Source organism: Microchirus variegatus (assembly GCF_963457635.1).
Source record: "Microchirus variegatus genome assembly, chromosome: 1".
NCBI lineage: Eukaryota > Metazoa > Chordata > Actinopteri > Pleuronectiformes > Soleidae > Microchirus > Microchirus variegatus.
This window is the reverse complement of record NC_139802.1, coordinates 461645-479659: the sequence shown is the minus strand read 5'-3', so window position 1 is coordinate 479659 and position 18015 is coordinate 461645. Positions and strand designations below refer to the sequence as shown.

Below are 18015 nucleotides of genomic sequence, written 5' to 3'. Positions count from 1 at the left end.
ATATATATATATATAACATTACTGAAATCACACATGTGCATTTGTGTGTCATTCAGAGACTAAATGACCTTTTTAATTAGCATTCAGGTTATTCAGGTTTACTGGAAATGAGTTAATTAGCTTAGTTAGAGAAGGCACATTTGAATTTTAAAACAGTCGTAAGAATCAAAACTATCACTACGTAAAGATGAATAGTGGAGATTCTTTGTGCGCACATTTGACGACAGTCTTCACATTTTGGACATTGATTTGTTTGGCTGAGGTCCGAGCCACTTCTCTCCTGAAAAAGAGAATAAAAAGGATTCTGCGTGATTTTTTTTTTTTTACATTTCATGCATTGTCGTCGTAACGGTATTCTCACCAATGCAGTGAGCCATGAGCTCAAATCTGTCTGATCCAAAGAATATCTCTGCATTTCCATTCGCACGATACATGAACATGGGGAGGCCAAACGCCTGTGAAGACAAATCAAAAGAGATTTTGGTTATTTGGAATATTCTGTCTTTCTTGTCTGAATCCACAAGAAGAACAGATGAACGACGGACCCCAGCGTCGAGGGCTTCCTGGGTGGTGCTTTTCAGCTTGTCTTTGACGTGCTGTGTGGTGCACAGCTCCAGCACCTCTTTAATTTCACCGTCAGACAGACCGGCTTTCTTTGCTGCCTGCGAGAAAGTAAGGTGACATTGTGATAAAGCTCAAGTTAACAGTCATTTGTGATAAAGTTATTTAGGACATATAATATTCCGGGGTACCTCGCACAGTGATGCAGATTCGGTGATGTCTTTGTTCTCACTCCAGATTCTTCTCCACAGTTCCCGGGACACCTGCTCCACCTGTCTGTCTCCAGCCTTTTCTCTCTCTTGTACCGCAGTCACAAATCTCATTGCAGCCAACGAGCCTCAGAAAAGAGAACACACAACTTACACTTTTTCTCCATTGTTTACACACATTTTCTGAAAGCATGCCTCAGGCCTCAAAAACACACACACAATGAGCAAAATCCCTCAATTCTCCTGCAAAATGAAACTTTACATTCAAAACAATGTTATTTCTTCTCAAAATGGTATTTTGTTTTCAAATGACACACAAACCATCATATCAATAGACATTTATAAGAACTGATGTGATCAATGTAAAACACTATGATGAATGGAAAACTCTTCTTCTCCATTGATCATAATGACTTAGGCCTTTTTTTGTTTAGTGTTAAACTTACTACAGACAGTACATATGCAAGTGTGTTGTAAAATATTTTAGACTATTGTTTTTATAGGCCCTGTGATGGACTGGTGAACTGTCCAGGGTGTGACCACGCCGATCACCCTATGTCACCCCGCGACCCTCCGGTGGAGGATGAAGTGGTAGATAATGGATGAATTGTTTTTATACTCAAAACACACAAATACACAGTAACAAATATATTTTATTCCTATATATTTCCCACAGAAACAATATACACAGTGTCCATCCCAACAAGCACAAAGTTGCACATACAGTGAATCCTTTTACTCTAACGTACTGATTGTAAACCTGTGTGACAGGTGTTTTCCCATGTGATGAGTCAGTTTGCATAGTAGGGAAATTAACTTTAGAATTTTGAATGACAGTGTGACAGTTCTTTGTTCTGTGTTCTTCATGAAAATTGTGCCAAATGCAGAGAATTGTGTGTAGTGTTTTGAAAAAAGTGTGTTTTAGAACTTCAATTTGAGTGTAAAGCAGGAATTGTGCTTGTAGTTTAGCAGAGTTGGTGCATGAGTTACATGTTGTGGTCATTGTGTCTCAAATACCAGTATTTGTGTGTAAACAATTGAGAAAAACTGTAAATGTCAAACCCGTTCATTGAAGACTCTCCTAAATTTGCTGCATTCACACATGAACTCATTTGGACATTAACGTCACTAAGTGACTTCTTGGGATATTTGCGTTCACACAACCTACCCCTCAGCTCAATCAGGAGAAATTTGCATTTTTATATCTGTTAACTGACTAAATATGAGCCTTAAAACTGCACTGATGCTTACTTTCATATTAACATGGTAGCCATGAACCTACAGAAAATGATTCCCTTGGCTTTGTGCTGCACGTCTTTGAACTCTTCATTTTAAGTTTGCAGCCTGCAGCTTTAACGCTCTGGCTTGCTCTCTGTGCTCTTATCAGGTTAAGCCACAGCAGGCAACTGTTTTCACACCAACCTGCCCAGCAATAAACTGAAGACAAAAAAACTGTAACTTGTGCACAAAGCAGAGCATTTAGCAACTTGACATTTACATAGAAAAGTGTGGATAACAGACTTCAATGAATCAGGTGCTGAGAAACACAGCTGAATTCTGGCGTTTTTCAAGAGGCTGCTATAAAACTGGATCCTTTAACACTATATCGTGAGGAGCTCACAGAAAATACAACAATAGAATAGTATAGAATATGTCTTTATTGTCCACTGAGGTGGAAAATTGAATTACAGATGACAAAACAACACTAATTACACTAAGAACAAGACCTACATTAATTGAATATTTCAGCTGTGTTTACATGGAACACAGGTCTACATTAAAGCATGTTTATGAGTGAACATGTAGCCAGGTGTGATACAGAGAGCTACGAGGTGCATCAACGCAGAGCAGGGCTGTCAAACTCCATGTTACTGAGGGTCACATCAGCATAATAGTTGCCCTCAAAGGGTCAATTGTAACTGTAGACAGAATAAATGTAACTAAATGTAAACGCACCCTCAGAAAAAGACTTTGAAGCGTTGATTTCTTCAGCCACAATAAAGATAGCTTTCAATGTTTTTGGTTATAGCTTTTATGAACACAATCTCCTGTGATTTACCTTTTAATTCTTTGACAATTTGTTGATTTTCTTGAAGGCTAACTTTGCCATACTTGGCTCCTTGTTTGGTGTCAAAACGCCGACGTAGATCGTACTCTTTGACGACCGACACCTCATAACACAAAAGACACACCGGTTTTTCTCCTTGAAGCACAAACATGTATTCGCCTTCCCGTCTTTCTTGAAATTGCCTTCCATCTGCATCAATCTGTCTCTTCATGGACATTTTGGGATCATTTGTGGATATTTCAATCTCAATTTCATTCGTCGTATGATGCATATACAACGATACACTGCAATCTAGTGGCGGGATGCCGTCACTTCACGGGTAACACAATCGCCATGTATTATGGGAAATATAAAAGTTTATGGTCAACACACGCTTTAAAGCAGCATAGACCTCGCGGGCCACATAAAATGATGTGGCGGACCCCCGGGCCTTGTGTTTGACACATGTGACGTAGACCAAGCTACCCATAAAATACAATAGTACACCATAGAGTATTGATTCAATCTAATTTTTCTTGTATTTACCTTTTTGGAACATGGCCTCGAAGGGGTCTTCGGGAGGACTCAGAGGAACATCCACATACTGTGCCAAGCGCTGAAGATCCTTTGTCATGTACAGGAATTTGGCTGGAACCAGACCTGGAGGCTTGTTGCCTGTCATGGCAGAGAAATGCGACACATGAGTGAGTGAGTGACAACAGTAATATCACGCATTTAATGGTAGGGTGACTTTTGGGTTGTCAACCTCGTCCCGTATTTGGCAATAAATGGTACAGTCCTGTTTTTAATCAGTGTGGAATCTGTGAGCTGTCAAACATAGGGCAGGTCTATCAGCAGAGACACTGTGAAAGTGAATACAGAAAGACTGGAGAGGGGAAAACTATAATTGGTTGATACCAGTATCATCGAAAACCCATATGAAGAAAAATTTCAAAATATGTCAGTGAGTGTTTTCTGTGGGACACTGTAGTCTGACAGATGAGCGACAGAGTGTTCCAGGAGAAAAGCACTTACACTATCGGCGTTTTCTCATTATACAATTCTAGCACGACTCAGTTTGGTATCAGGCGTGTTGTTTTCCATTACTTCATAATAATACATTTTATTTGTTGGCACCTTTCTTGACAGTCAAGGTCACCTTACATTCAAATGCAAACATAGAACAAATAGAATAAAAGACAATAAGATTGAACAGTGCTGTGTGGTCATTGGGAGTACGCTACTTCATGCTACTTCCTCAACGTAGTCAGGGTCATCATCGCACAGCTGCCCGTTTTTTTTCCATTTCAGGTGGACGTCAGCCACCAAACACAGGAACGTCTGCACCTCGTCGATGGACCACAGTGTATTTTTGGGGAGACTGAGGGCTGTTTTTACTGAAATGTGCAGTGAGCAGCTGCCTCCCCGTCCCCCTTAAACAACAATAACATCTCAGTAGTAAACCTCCCTAAAGAGGCCCCACCTCACTTTAACCTGTGTGAAGTTATCGTTCTGCAAATTGGAAAATGAAGAGGATTATTTACAGTGTAATGCATATTTTTTTTACTCAGTTTATGTATTAATTACAAGGTTTTTCCATGTTATTTCATTCATTTTGAAAAAAACATATTTTTTGTTGGTGTCAGATTATTTATAACATAATGGTGATGAACACTGGTTGGAAGGAAGGGCCCCCTGGTTAGGGCCCCTACAGACTCTATAATTGCCTCTGCATAGTAGAAGGTGGACAACAACAACAACAACAACAACAACAACAGTAACTGTTGATTTACCTGATTTCTGCATGATGCCACCCAGGAAAGCAGGGCGCAGTTTGACCTCCACATCCCACACATTTCTGTATCGGCACATGACCTGTAAAGACACATGAGAGTAACAACAGTGTGTAAAGATGTGTTCATGCCACAGATTGTTACTGAGCGTGCAGAAGTTAGCAGGAGGTTTGATATTCGCTGGACATTTTCTCAATCAACAAATAGACATTTTCCCATTCTAATTGCTGTAGTAGTTGACAATGGTATGCAGCTATTCGACGAAATTACATTTCCATCGTCTGTTTGCCGCAGCCGGCTTGTTGCCGATGGTTAAGGGTGCTACTTAAAGGTGACTTTCGGTGAAACAGGGTGGGAATAATTCTTAAAAACACACCAAAGGCATCGTCAACAAGTTATTTTTTTATTACAGAGTTGGCAACTACTACAGCAAACAGAATGGGAACATGTCTTTTTGTTGATTTTTGGTTAATACTTTAAATATTTAATTTCATACTGTTTCACAATAATGGCAGATATCAACAAAACTTCACCTGTAGTAAGTAGCTGTGTACCATTGGCAACTACTACAGCAATCAGAATGAGAAAATATATATTTGTTGAATGAGAAAATGTCTTTTTAAAACGAATATCCAACGAACATCAAACCTCCTGCTAACTTATGCACGCTTTGTTATTGTGTCAGTCACACACACACACACACACACACACCTCAAAGGCCAGCCATGAGTATGGAGAGACCACGTCGTAGAACAGGTCGATCGCCTTCTTTGAGTTCATCATCTTCTGTCACTGCAGCTTTAATGTCAAGAGTTTATGAAACGTTGTTATGATTCGAGTAAGAATCAGAGCACAAAGTTCAACTAACCTGACAGTGGGCTGCTGGCTGTGACGTCACACGAGGCTACAAAAATGTTAGCTGTTAGCAAACAAAGGATTTTAACTACCTTCCTGGTTGTAGTTGCTTTGTACGGAGCCCTGTTAGGGTCAGGTGTGGAAGAAATTAAACACGTCTTTTCAGTGACTCGATAATCTTCATCCACTTAAAAAATTTGACCCGTTTCTCAAGAGCAGACTTCACCTTCTTCTCCCAAACACTTCCGGTAGGCTGCACACTCAGAGGTGCACTGCTGCCCTCTACAGGTCATAGTTCTGTAACACATAATATCGACGTTGTCCTTTCTCTAACCCTCATTCAACAGCATCGATGTCACCTGTTATCTAACCACGTTTGTTCTGCGCATGCGCAAACTGTGACCACTTCCTGTTGACACTGACAGTTATGGAATAAAAAAAGAAAAAGAAAAGTACGGAATATAAACATTGTTTTTTTAATTTTAAAAGAATAACTACTAAAACGAAAGACTAATTGAATGAATTGAATTGATATAAATAAAACGTAAATATAAGAGTAAAAATAGTAAAAAAAAAGTAAAATTCAATATGGTAAAAAATGTAAAAGTGTAATTAAATTACACTCTAATGTAGAGTAAGTAATAAAGTAGAGATACGAATAAAAATAAGATAAGAAAGCACAATATCCAAAAATGTACACAGTGTAGAAAAGGACTAAACTGAGATGTGCACTCAATACAGACGAACAATCCTGAATAAAGAAACTGAAATTTACACCATAAACTTAAAAACAGGTATTTTATTTTCTAATAATAAGTAAGACTAAATGTAAAAAAAGAAGAAAAAAAAGTGTATTATACTTTTTTTTAGAATTACTACTAATAAAACAAAACAAACATGATGACATGTATTTATTCTATAAGTATAACACAATGCACAATATTATTCTCTTCTTTGTATTATATTTACTATGTGAACTGTCTTGAGACAATGCATGTGATTTTGTAATTTTATATAAAGTTTATTATACTTCATGCTGTGTAAACTATATCTATGGTGTAAACCCCCAGGGCACTGCAGGGCAAAATGTGAGCTGCTGCCCACTGGTGGACCTTGTGGGTACTGCAGGTGGAGCTCAGCCTGGAACAATCTCCCATTCTTCAAATTCATTGAGACAATTAATGTTTGGTTAAGACAAAAAAATAAATGAACTAACAGATATCAAAATGTTTAAGATACACTGTTGTCTCTTTTTTGTTATTAGAATTTTAATATGCTGTGTTTACTTGTAAACACAGCATAGGTAGTAATTTCAGTGTTAACTGTTTACTTCAGTGTTGTGCTACATTCTTACTGGTGTAAAGTTTTTATTTCTGCCCTTAGCCCGACCAGGTGTCAGTGTTGGACAGTTTATCACTCTGGACATGCAATATGTTGTATTACTACAGTAAAGTTACAGTAACATACAGTATTTATACAGGAGAAACAGCTAAATCACAGTAATAAATGGCAAAACTCTGAAGTTTACTGAGTAATAAAATGATACAATAATGTAGTGTTAAAGGGACATTTCACTCAAAAAACAGACAGTGGATCACTCGTCACATGGCTCAATCACACAACAACAGAAGAAGTTGGGATTGAAAAAAACAAATGATATTGACAGAAAGTGGACGTCACTAAAGTCACTTCCTTCAAAGAAAACAAAGCTGCTCTTTACTGTGTTTCTGTCCAGTTTGATTGAATTAAACAAACACAGCAGCGAAACAGCCCTTTAAAGAAGTATCTTGAACATGTTTTGCATGAGAACTTTGAAAGTACCTGGTTGTCGGTCGTTTACAGTCATATTTAATAGTGAGCTATTTTAAGTACTGCTATGTGTTTTTGATATCTCGCCATAGAAAGAAAAGCCAGCTAAATATCCCAGAGACGCGTAGAGCTTGTCGTACAGGTTTCTGTGCAGCGATGGCCAAACACATACATTACAAAAGGCTGGAGACTAAAAATGGCAAAGAGCTGCAGGACCTGTTCTCCTAAACAAAGAAGAGAGAGGCAGGACTTTACGCAGCTGATAATAGACGACTTCCACAGTGAGAAACATTACAAAGAAAAAAAATAAGAAGGAAATTACAGAACGTGATGGTGCAAAGAAGTGTGAGAAAGCCAGTAGAGCGCTGTGGATTTCCATACACCTGATGTGTGTGAGCGTGTGCTGCATCAACACCTGAGCTCAGCAGCACAGAGGCAGAAAAGCAGCAAAGGAACGGAAGGCGAACAGGTGGAGGAACAGGTGGAGGAGGAGGGTGGAGTTGAGACAACACTGACGCTGGATCGTGGGCAAACAGAGAGCATTGATCCCCTGAGCCTCACATCGCCTGAGAAACACAAGACAATGAAGAGCTGCTCACTCTACATTCAGCTGGGACTGGACTGGGAGGAGGATGTGTGAAAAGTGCCTGATTTCATAAAGAAGGGAAACATGAGCCAGAAATAACAGGATCTGACATTTTCTTTGAAGTATAAAAGACGAGTGAAGAAGCTCAGGTAAGAATTTACAGTTTCATATAGTGAGGAGGCTGTGAGGGTTAGTGAGCTGGTGTCAAAGCTTTATTACTGTGCTGCGATAATCAGGACTTTTGATTTTTAGTGCTTTGAGTGCAGATTTGACATTTCTGTTTGCGTCATATTTGTTTGTGTTGTGGGGTGTGTAACGCGACGCTGGATTTAGTGTGTCCAAAAATGCAGATGGACAGGTTTGGACAGCTCGGATGTGACGATAATGAGGTTAAAGTTTTCCTCGAAGTGGCTCCAGAGTCCTTTCCTGCTTTCTTTTTGTCCACGTTTACAGCTTTGGGAGAGGTTGTGTAATGATATATTACTTCATAGTGTAAGTCTAGAAGGAAGAAGGTTCTGTGTTACTGAAGAAGACACAGGCTGAATTCTTCTTTGGTCCATGTGCAATCAATGCACATGTGATTGATTATAATCTTGGTGTTTTTTATTTAATGCTATTTTACCTTTTGCACTTATTAATAATGTTGTATTTTAAGTATTTGCTTTGAAGTCGAGAGCAAAATCAATTTGTCAATATGTGTATACATAACAATATATGGGTCAATGACAAATAATTTTTAAAAAGTATTTTCAATACAGATGTAATGCATATTTTTGAGTCTCATATTTTGAAAAACTATTCTAACAGTTTTAACTCATTTTTTAACAGTATTTTTAACTTCACAACAACAAAAAATGTCAGGTGGCACAACCAAATAGTTAATATATTTACATTCCTAATATATTTGTTTTAAAATGAATGATTTGGCAACTATCCCTTAAGGTGTCTACATTAGATAAACATTATTATTTTTATCATTGTGGGATTTTTTTTGTTTTCTTTACAATAATTTAAGATTTTTGTTCATTGTAGGTCAGGTTTTAAACATCTTTAACATCCAATTTTACATTTAAAGACAGGAACATAATCACACTAATAAACAAATTCATATATTCAGTATAATAAATACACACATTACATTTCTAAACCATTTGGTCACTTTAAATTGGTTTGCACCACCTGACGAATAACATGCACGTCATGTCATTGACCCGTATGCTTCTTGAATCTATGCAGGGGTGTGCACAGACATTACAGGGGCAGGGACTGACAGAAAAAAGGGCACTCCTTATAATTATTAATTGAAAGAGAAGAGATTATAAGATTAGCGTGTCAAACATTTTGCTTACTTGATTCAGTGTGTGTCAGTTCAGTTCAGACCTTTACTGTCTCACACGGGGGACATTTAGTTTGCAGCAGACACAAGACTTCTAAAAGACACAAGACAGAAATCCAACATCAACCCAAATATCAGCAGAAATAGATAAATAAATTATGAAACTTTCAAAACGACAAGAAATATGCCAAATTCAAGATGGCCGACTTCCTGCTGAGTTGAGGTCATGGTGTCAAGAGGATTTTTTTGTTCGTCTCGGGCCGGGCAACATACTCACCGAATTTCAAGAACTTCAAACTAAATTTCTGCACGCTCCATAGGGACCTGACCTGTGGGGGCGCTACTGAGCCATTTTGCGTTGGTTTTTCACAAGTCCATTATTTTATCAATAAAAATTTGCCAGTTCTGATGTGCGTGGAAATTTTCGTCCGTTTTCACGCACGTTTAGGAGGTCAAATTTGAGTTTGAACTCGTGGAATAATAATAATAATAATAAGAATTCCTTGAATTTCAATTGTCCCTAATAAATAAATAAATAAATAAACAAATAAGCAAAACGACACAGTGCTGCTAAAGGAGTAACAGAGGATTTGGCAGATTGAATAAGTGCATTAATTGCATTTGGAACATTAAAGGTGCCATATGTAAGAATGTGGCCAAAAACTGTTACTACATTCAAATTCAAAATACAGAGGTCTTTAAGGTTTTGTTTTGCTGACGTAACTGGCAACCCGTGGTTGCTCGGCAGCTGAGACTCCACTGACTGCAATGATTGGTAGACGGTGGTAGGTGGCGCCACATGCCAAAACATGATTTCAAAACATAAACATGATTTGCAGTCTGCAAAATATTTTTTTTAATGCAAATATTTTGTCTGTACTGTTGTTGTTGGTGAGTTCAGTTTGTTATATGAACATTATTCCTGAGTCTCTGTGACATATAGGAGGATTTTATCATTTATTACATAATGCACCTTTAACATTGACCTCTGACCTGATGGGAGAAGAACAGTCCTTGCTAAAACGTCTGTCCCAAATTTGGCTGCTATATTCCAACAATCTCGCTGTCTGTATGAATAATACAGGACAGACGACTTCAGTTTCCTACTGAGAGGTTACCACACCAAGAGACAAGGCAGAAGGTTAAAAGGTTAAAAAACACATTTCACGTTTTTAAAAAAACACACTCTGTGATCGTGTTACGCTTAACTTTACTGATTGTTTTACACAAAAACAGTGAGAAATACTCCACAATGTATTTACTTTGACACAGACACGATAAGAGGCCATTTTAGGGCATTACTGCACTATTGATGCTGTGGGACACACAAAAAAAATGAAAATATAGTGGAAGTGGAAAAAGAAATCAGAACATTAGTGTCTTGCAGGAGGGGCGTTCACCTGCGTGGGCACCACCTGCGTGGGCACCACCTGTGGCACATCCAACAATAGTTTCTGGCCCTGGTTAGAGTTTCACGTGCACAGACACCATGTCATACTGGTTACCCTGAGAGAATCATGTTACTCTGCACAGATACTTCATCGGTTCAGGATTCCCACTGTGACTTAATCTGTTGTTTTATTCATGTTCGCTTATTTTTCTACACATACGACTCGCCTGTTTGTTACAGAACATCCTGAAACTGAAGCCGTAACTGCAAACATACAGGGGTGTGGACAGAAGAGCGCATTAGAAATAAGAAATACCTGCAACTATAATTAATCTGATGTTTTTGTCACGCCTTTCCAGAATGTCAGTCTCACTCTGTGACCACGGAGACACCATCTGTGGTAAGTTTTATCATCTCACACACGTGTACCTTAAAGATTCTGTGAAGTCCTGACATTAGAGAGATGAACAAACACAGTGACACACGCTGCACAAACAAAGTCTGCTCTGCTTACTTAGAGATCACTGACTTGTTGCTCAGTCATGACACACACTGCCATGTCCTTGCGTCTGTGTTCCTGTTGGCAGAGATTCGTGTTTACGAGCAGGAGGTGATCATTGTGCCCGTCATGCTGCTGGCCAGCTTCCTCATCACTCTGGTCTTCATTTTGTTGTTGCGCTTCTGTCCGGAGAAAGTCGACCGGATCCGTCCACAGTCGTCTAAGTCGACCACCAGGAGAATACTGCACGGCATAGATGGTAAGTCACTGGGACAGACATGCTTCTTTGATTCTTTGTAAGACAAAGACATGTATTATTATTTTACATTCTAATGCAATTTTAAAAAGGAAAAAAGAAAAAATTGTATTTGAAACGGCCCACAGTCGTTGTAGTGGTTAGCACTCTTGCCTTTGCAGAAAGAAGACCAAAATTCCTGGGTTTGAGCCCCGTTTGGAACAACTTCAGAACAAGGGTCTTTCTGCAAGGAGTTTGCATGTTCTCCCCGTGTGTGCGTGGGTTTTTTCCGGGTTCTCCGGCTTCCTCCCACAGTCCAAAAAAATGCTATATGGGGATTAGGTGAATTGGTGACTCTAAATTGACCTTAGGTGTGAGAGTGTGAGTGAATGGTTGTTTGTCTCTATATGTGACCCTGTGATGGACTGGTGAACTGTCCAGGGTGTACTCTACCTATCGCCCGGCTGAGATAGACACAACACCCCCTGTGACCCCCTGGTGGAGGATAAAGCGGTAGATGATGGATGGATGTACTCGATAGTTTGACTCCTAAAATGAAAACACAGCTATACTTATTTGACAACGGTTCAAATTAGCAACATGTTCTGATAAAGTTACATGAATATCCATAGTATCCACAGTATTTGTCATTTATTCCATGGGATCAATATTGTTTTCTGTCAGGCTTTTAACAAACAAAGAATAAATCTGCTCATCTATTCTTACATAATATTAATCCGAGAACACAATCGCTCAAATTCAAAACACCATCACTAACGCCGGGCAGAGGTGGAAAGTAACGAAATACATTTACAAAGTTACTGTATTTAATTTTTTTTTGTGTGTATTTTGTATTTTTTAAGTACAATTTAAAATCAGGATTTTGTATTTTACTTGAGTTCGTATTGACTCAAGTATTGTACTTAGTTACTTTATAAATCCTATCCGTTACTGAGTAAAAATTGAAATTCAGCACAATGAAGACCTACAGGGGGAAAATATACACCAGAACCAGACAATGATGATGTGATTATCACCAGCACTGACGTGTGAACATAGAGGGCGCGCGACAAAAGTGACGTAATATCCTGTGTGAGCTCCAAAATAGTTTTGGATTTCTGACCCTTGTCATATTTCTACTACCCTCACACCCCACGCAGAGTAAGTAACTTTTACTTAAAGTACATTTCAAATGAGCTACTTTTTACTTCTACTTGAGTAATATTTCATCAAAGTATTGGTACTTTTTAGTACAATATTTTAGTATTGTACTTTTTCCACCTCTGACGCCGGGTTATTTTTACCCGAGATAATAAATACACCCAATAAAACACCATGTCTAACAAAATGAAAGAAAAGCATCATCAGTGGACCATATAACAACTACTGGGAAATTAGGAATTTGGGAACAAAAAATTGAAGATGAAAACTTTAATTAATTTCCATGAAAATCACATACATGTATTTGCTACAGCTTTGGTGTTCTAGGGTTAAACATGTAATTATCCAAAATAAAAATGTCATTTCTGTCCTCACAGCTCCACCAGGTATCAATGTCTTGGAGCATGAAAGCATCGCTTTGGACATGTCCAACTCCTACTCCACCTTCAACCCCCCGACCACCTACACCTCAAAGAGCCTCTCCATGTCTATGAGGTCATCGTCTCTCACGCCTGAACCTTCACCGCAGCCCTTTAAGGCCAGTTTCACTCCCGTTGCCCAGCCCAGAGAGTTGCCCCGCCAGAGGGTTCCTGAGTCCTTCAACCTGGTCAGTCCTCTGCCTGCTGCCTTCAGCCTGCGCACAGACTCCTCTGTGTCTCTGTACAGGGCCCGCATGGAGAACAGGAACGTGGTTCTCCGGGTTCTGAACGGTGAGATGACTGAACTGAGATTTTACTAAGTTTGTTCTAAAGAGTTCTTAAATGTGATACAGCGACCTCAGGCATTTAATTTATGTAATAAATCTAAAGCAACTGGCCATAAAATCCTCCTAATATGTCACAGAGACTCAGGAATAATGTTCATATAACAATCTGAACTCACCAACAACAACAGTACAGACTAAATATTTGCATTAAAAAAAATATTTCGCAGACTGCAAATCATGTTTATGTTTTGAAATCATGTTTTGACATGTGGTGCCACCTACCGCCGTCTACCAATCATTGCAGTCAGTAGAGTCTCAGCTGACGAGCAACCACGGGTTGCCAGTTACGTCAGAAAACGAAACCTAAAAGACCTCGATATTATTGAATGTAGTAACCGTTTTTGGCCACATTCTAACATATGGCACCTTTAACATAGTTATGGTTGTCATATGTTTTGAAATAACGAGATGCAAGTGTCAGGTGGAGATTGTTCCTGACCTGCTTTAGAGCATCAAATCATTTTCACATGATGAGAGGAGATGACAGTGTGACAATAACAGTCCATACAAACACAGAGAGAGAGAGAGAGAGAGAGAGAGAGCTGGCTTACCTTGGCTGAAGTTCTCTGTTTTTCTGTGTTCCAGTAGAAAGAATCCACACCAGTACATAACTTCCTCTGAGTTTCCAAACATCTATATCTTAACAACTAACCCATTTTCACTAAAGGCGTTTCTTTTTCTCTGGTCGAGACATTTTTGAGAGAGGTAGTGAGGCCTTTTAGGGTTGGGTTAGGGTTTAGCGACTCTTTTCACTCTACAGGCATCCCCATGCTCCTAGCTGCAGTATTGGGTGGTTACCAGTGGGTGGTGCAACCTGCCAAAACAAACACAGTAATGTCGCTTTTCCACTACATTTAAGTAGTGTGCAAATTGCCAAAATGGATGCCAAAATTCAAAAAGGCCGACTTCCTGTTGAGTTGAGGCCATGGTCTTCCCGCCAAGTTTCAGGAAATTTGGTGGAACTCAATTTATGCGGAAGTTACAGGGCACTGGTCGAATGGTCGAAATTCGCCAAGGTTTTTCATGGTCATGCCGTTTTGAATCCGCAAAACCTTTTGTCAACTTTGCTAACATTGCTCCTAAGTAGATTTGTAGAAACGTACATAGATTCAAAAATCGCAAAAATGGACGGCAAAAATTCAAAAAGGCCGACTTCCTGTTGAGTTGAGGCCATGGTCTTCACACCAGGTTTCGGGAAATTTGGTGGAACTCAATTTATGCCTAAGTTAAAGCGGACTTCCTGTATCGGGGCGAATGGGTTGCCTTGGTCAAACCTTTGCTAACATTGCTAACAAACATATATTATTGTGTCACCTCGCTAACAGCTGTGTCTCAGCTAAACACTGTGTTTAAAAGACGGTGAGGTCGTGGGCCATGTTTTCTTTATAACATGATATTACGTGGGGGGACCGTATGTAAGCGATTAGGGGGCCGCATGTGGCCCGCGGGCCGGCAGTTTGACACCTGTGGTACAGAGGAAAAGCAGCATTAGAGTGCCATGCACCATCGTTATCAGTGAAGCCAGTATATTGCAGCTTTAATGATGTCATCAGACACCTGTAGCTGCAGCGTTGCACCGTCACCGCTCACGCTCACCTCCTCCTCACTCTGCAGACACCGCTGATGCCGAAGAGAGACACAACTTCTTGGGTTTTGCGTCCTTCCTGGCTCAGCTCGGCCCTCATCCTTTCCTGCCGGAGCTTCTCGGCGTGGTCTCCCTACGAGCTCCTCTGGTCACCGTGGTGGAGGAGCTGGAGAACAGAGACCTGCTCAGCTGCCTGTGGAAATGCAGACAGGTAGGAAAATGAGTGGTGTATTTCACATCGGACATAAATGACACAAACACACCTGAAGAATAACTTATTTTATTTCTGATTTTTAGGAAAATGTGGACGCTCCGTGTGAAATGACTGAGAGAAGAATATTTACAATGGCCAAACAGGTGGCCTCAGCACTGGTGAGTATGCTAATAACAAACACGGACGTTTGAAAGCCAATTGTTTGACTTTCAAATTAACCGGTATGATCTGTTGACCAGATGCACCTGTATGGAAATGATCAAACTGTCAAACGTGCACATGACGTACTCTCCCTTCCCTAAATCTTATAGATAGTGAAAACAAATGAATGAATGTTACTGTCTGTATGTTGGTGAGCTAGACATCATTTTCAAAGAATCTCACTCATTCTTAATTACTTAGAAATGGAACTTTCTCATGATCAACTTACCTGTTTTATCACAACACAACAAAATCACATACTGTCCCAACTTTGTTTACACTCTTACTTTATATCAGCATTGGTGAGAGATGTAAAAATGACCTTGGGATTTTTCCGCGCCTTGTGTCATCAGGAGTTCCTTCACAGCAAAGATCTTCTCCATGGAAACATTCGCGCCCGCAGCGTTCTGGTCAGCAAGGAGTACACGGCCAAGCTCTGGGGTCTGCACGGAGTCTACACCAGGAAGAACCAGGGAACCACTCACAGAGAGGAACTCACCATGAAGAAGTGGCAGGCACCAGAGGTTTTAGCCAGGAAACCTGCCAGCAACAGCAGTGACATGTGAGTTCACTTCACGTCTTTGTGTAGAAGACGACGTCTATGTCTGTTTCATAAGAAGACTAATCACTACTCGCCTGTGTTTGTGTCTTTCTAGCTGGTCGTTTGGCATCTTACTGTATGAGATGGCAACACTGGGTACGTTCTTCTTCAACTTCTTACTGTATTTAAACATTGTATTCTAGAAGGTGGACTGATATGGGCTTTTCTGTGGCCGATAGCAATCTTTAGAAATTAGTGCATCCAATAGACAATACATGGTGCCATGTTTTTGTTTTGATAAGATTTTTTGGATAGTTTTTTTTAACAGTTAAAGGTGCCATATGTAAGAATGTGGCCAAAAACAGTTACTACATTCAAATTCAAAATACAGAGGTCTTTTAGGTTTCCTTTTCTGACGCAACTGGCAACCCGTGGTTGCTCGGCAGCTGAGACTCTACTGACTGCAATGATTGGTAGACGCAATAGGTGGCGCCGCATGTGAAAACATGATTTCAAAACATAAACATGATTTGCAGTCTGCAAAATGCTTTATTTAATGCAAATATTTAGTCTGTACTGTTGTTGTTGGTGAGTTCAGTTTGTTATATGAACATTATTCCTGAGTCTCTGTGACATATTAGGAGGATTTTATGGCCAGTTGCTTTAGATTTATTACATAATGCACCTTTAATCCGAATAGAACAGTTTAGTAATAAGAAATGATGAATAAAAATTCCTTACCTTATCATCAACAGTTATTAGACATAACTTTAATCTTGTGTCTGCTGCAGTGGCTAAAAAAATGAACTAAACATTAAATATGGAACAGGTCATGAAAAACTAAACTCTTGCCAAATAAAAATTTGAATAAAAAAATAGCTTTAGTGCACTTAGAAACATTTATCAAGTTACGGAGAACAAATTGAACAAACATTGAACTAATGAGTGATCCTAATTATTGATTAATCAGTCTCTAATAGAACAATATTATGAGAGTCCCATACACTCCCATACCCCCTAATATAGTAACTCTGGTTGCATTATTAGTCAGTCATATAAGAAGTATTTACATTTAAAATAAAAACAGAGCATTTAATTATACTATATATACCAATGGGTTTTAATAGAATTTTACTTTACTCGATATATTGGGCAATTGAATTTTCTGGACTGGCCAAAACCAGAAATTATTAACCATCTAAAGAGAGTTGTTTTTTTTGTTGCTGCTGTAATGTAAAAGTATATTTTCCATTTATCCTCCAGGTGACGCTCCATTTTCGGAAATCCCCGTTACTGAACTTCTACAATTTCATCAAAGAGGAAAAAGTCTGAAAAAACCTTCCAACTGCTCAAACACACTGTAAGTATCTAACAAAGAGGATAAAACATGTGGCTCAGACACAGATCTTCTACCATCATCATCATTCCTTCTTTTTTTCCTCAGCCACTCCATCATTAAAAGCTGCTGCCAATGGAAGGATCAGGATCGACCTTCACTGGCTGACGTGAGCAAGAAACTGGCGTCGGGAGAGAAAGTTGCCTCTGACAAAGTCCTCAAGGTGCCTGGAACAGTGAACATCGAGCACTACCTGCAGGAGGCAGGATATGGGGAAGCCAACAACTACACAGTTTTCTGATCACTGCCTGTAACAGGAAAACACATTTTAAAAGATTTGCACTACCCTCAAATGCCCCAGTGGTGCACTTTGATGACACAGTGTGCAATATGTGTCCGTTTACAAGTGCGTTTGACACCGATGTGCCTTTATTTTGTTGTGTATTCTTCTACTTCTACTTTATTCAAGGTTCAAAGATGATAAATGTTTATGTTTAATAATTAACAAAACATATGGTAAATAATTGATTTACATTTGGGAAGCATTTGTTGTCATTTACATGAGGTCATTTGTTGGGAAAATACACCACGTTCATTTGTAGTCGTAGACTTTTTAAGATCCGTAAACTTGACGCACGTACAGCTGCTACATTCTGGACTTGTAGTGGACTCTGTTAATATATGACAGTTTACAAACGTTTACAACCTGGTGCCAGTGTGTATTGAAAAGGATTTTGTAATATATTTATAATCTATTTTTACACTTCCATGTTTTCTCTATAGGTATTTACATTGGAATAAACCATTGCAATTATCTTTTCCTTCTCCAATGTCTGTCATCAATGAGTTGTAAAAACACGAATTACCACTTCCAGTAACAGTTTTTTTTTT

General features: G+C 39.2%; 2 protein-coding genes across 4 annotated transcripts; one reads left to right on the top strand and one right to left on the bottom strand.

The window, feature by feature from the left end:
- Nucleotides 1-42: 42 nt before the first annotated feature.
- On the bottom strand, nucleotides 43-5769 carry LOC310926631 (glutathione S-transferase kappa 1-like). 3 transcript variants are annotated; one of them, XM_083888805.1, is made up of 8 exons: nucleotides 5558-5769; nucleotides 5322-5408; nucleotides 4611-4692; nucleotides 3364-3492; nucleotides 753-898; nucleotides 546-662; nucleotides 362-455; nucleotides 43-280 (listed from the first exon to the last, which is right to left on the bottom strand). In XM_083888805.1, exons 2-8 carry the CDS (start codon nucleotides 5391-5393, stop codon nucleotides 231-233), a joined length of 690 nt encoding a protein of 229 aa, XP_083744931.1. In that variant the 5' UTR covers nucleotides 5394-5408; nucleotides 5558-5769; the 3' UTR covers nucleotides 43-230. The 3 variants fall into 3 exon arrangements, with proteins under 3 accessions (XP_083744931.1, XP_083744930.1, XP_083744929.1); XM_083888804.1 differs by having other exon boundaries at nucleotides 5479-5768; XM_083888803.1 differs by having other exon boundaries at nucleotides 5322-5768.
- A 5177-nt stretch (nucleotides 5770-10946) lies between these two features.
- On the top strand, nucleotides 10947-17425 carry styk1b (serine/threonine/tyrosine kinase 1b; the record flags this gene model as incomplete). The annotated part of the gene is made up of 9 exons (XM_083888778.1): nucleotides 10947-10986; nucleotides 11174-11344; nucleotides 12859-13191; nucleotides 14862-15043; nucleotides 15130-15204; nucleotides 15601-15809; nucleotides 15904-15944; nucleotides 17052-17148; nucleotides 17233-17425. The coding sequence occupies 9 exons, from the start codon at nucleotides 10947-10949 to the stop codon at nucleotides 17423-17425; spliced, it is 1341 nt and encodes a 446-aa protein (XP_083744904.1).
- Nucleotides 17426-18015: the final 590 nt, after the last annotated feature.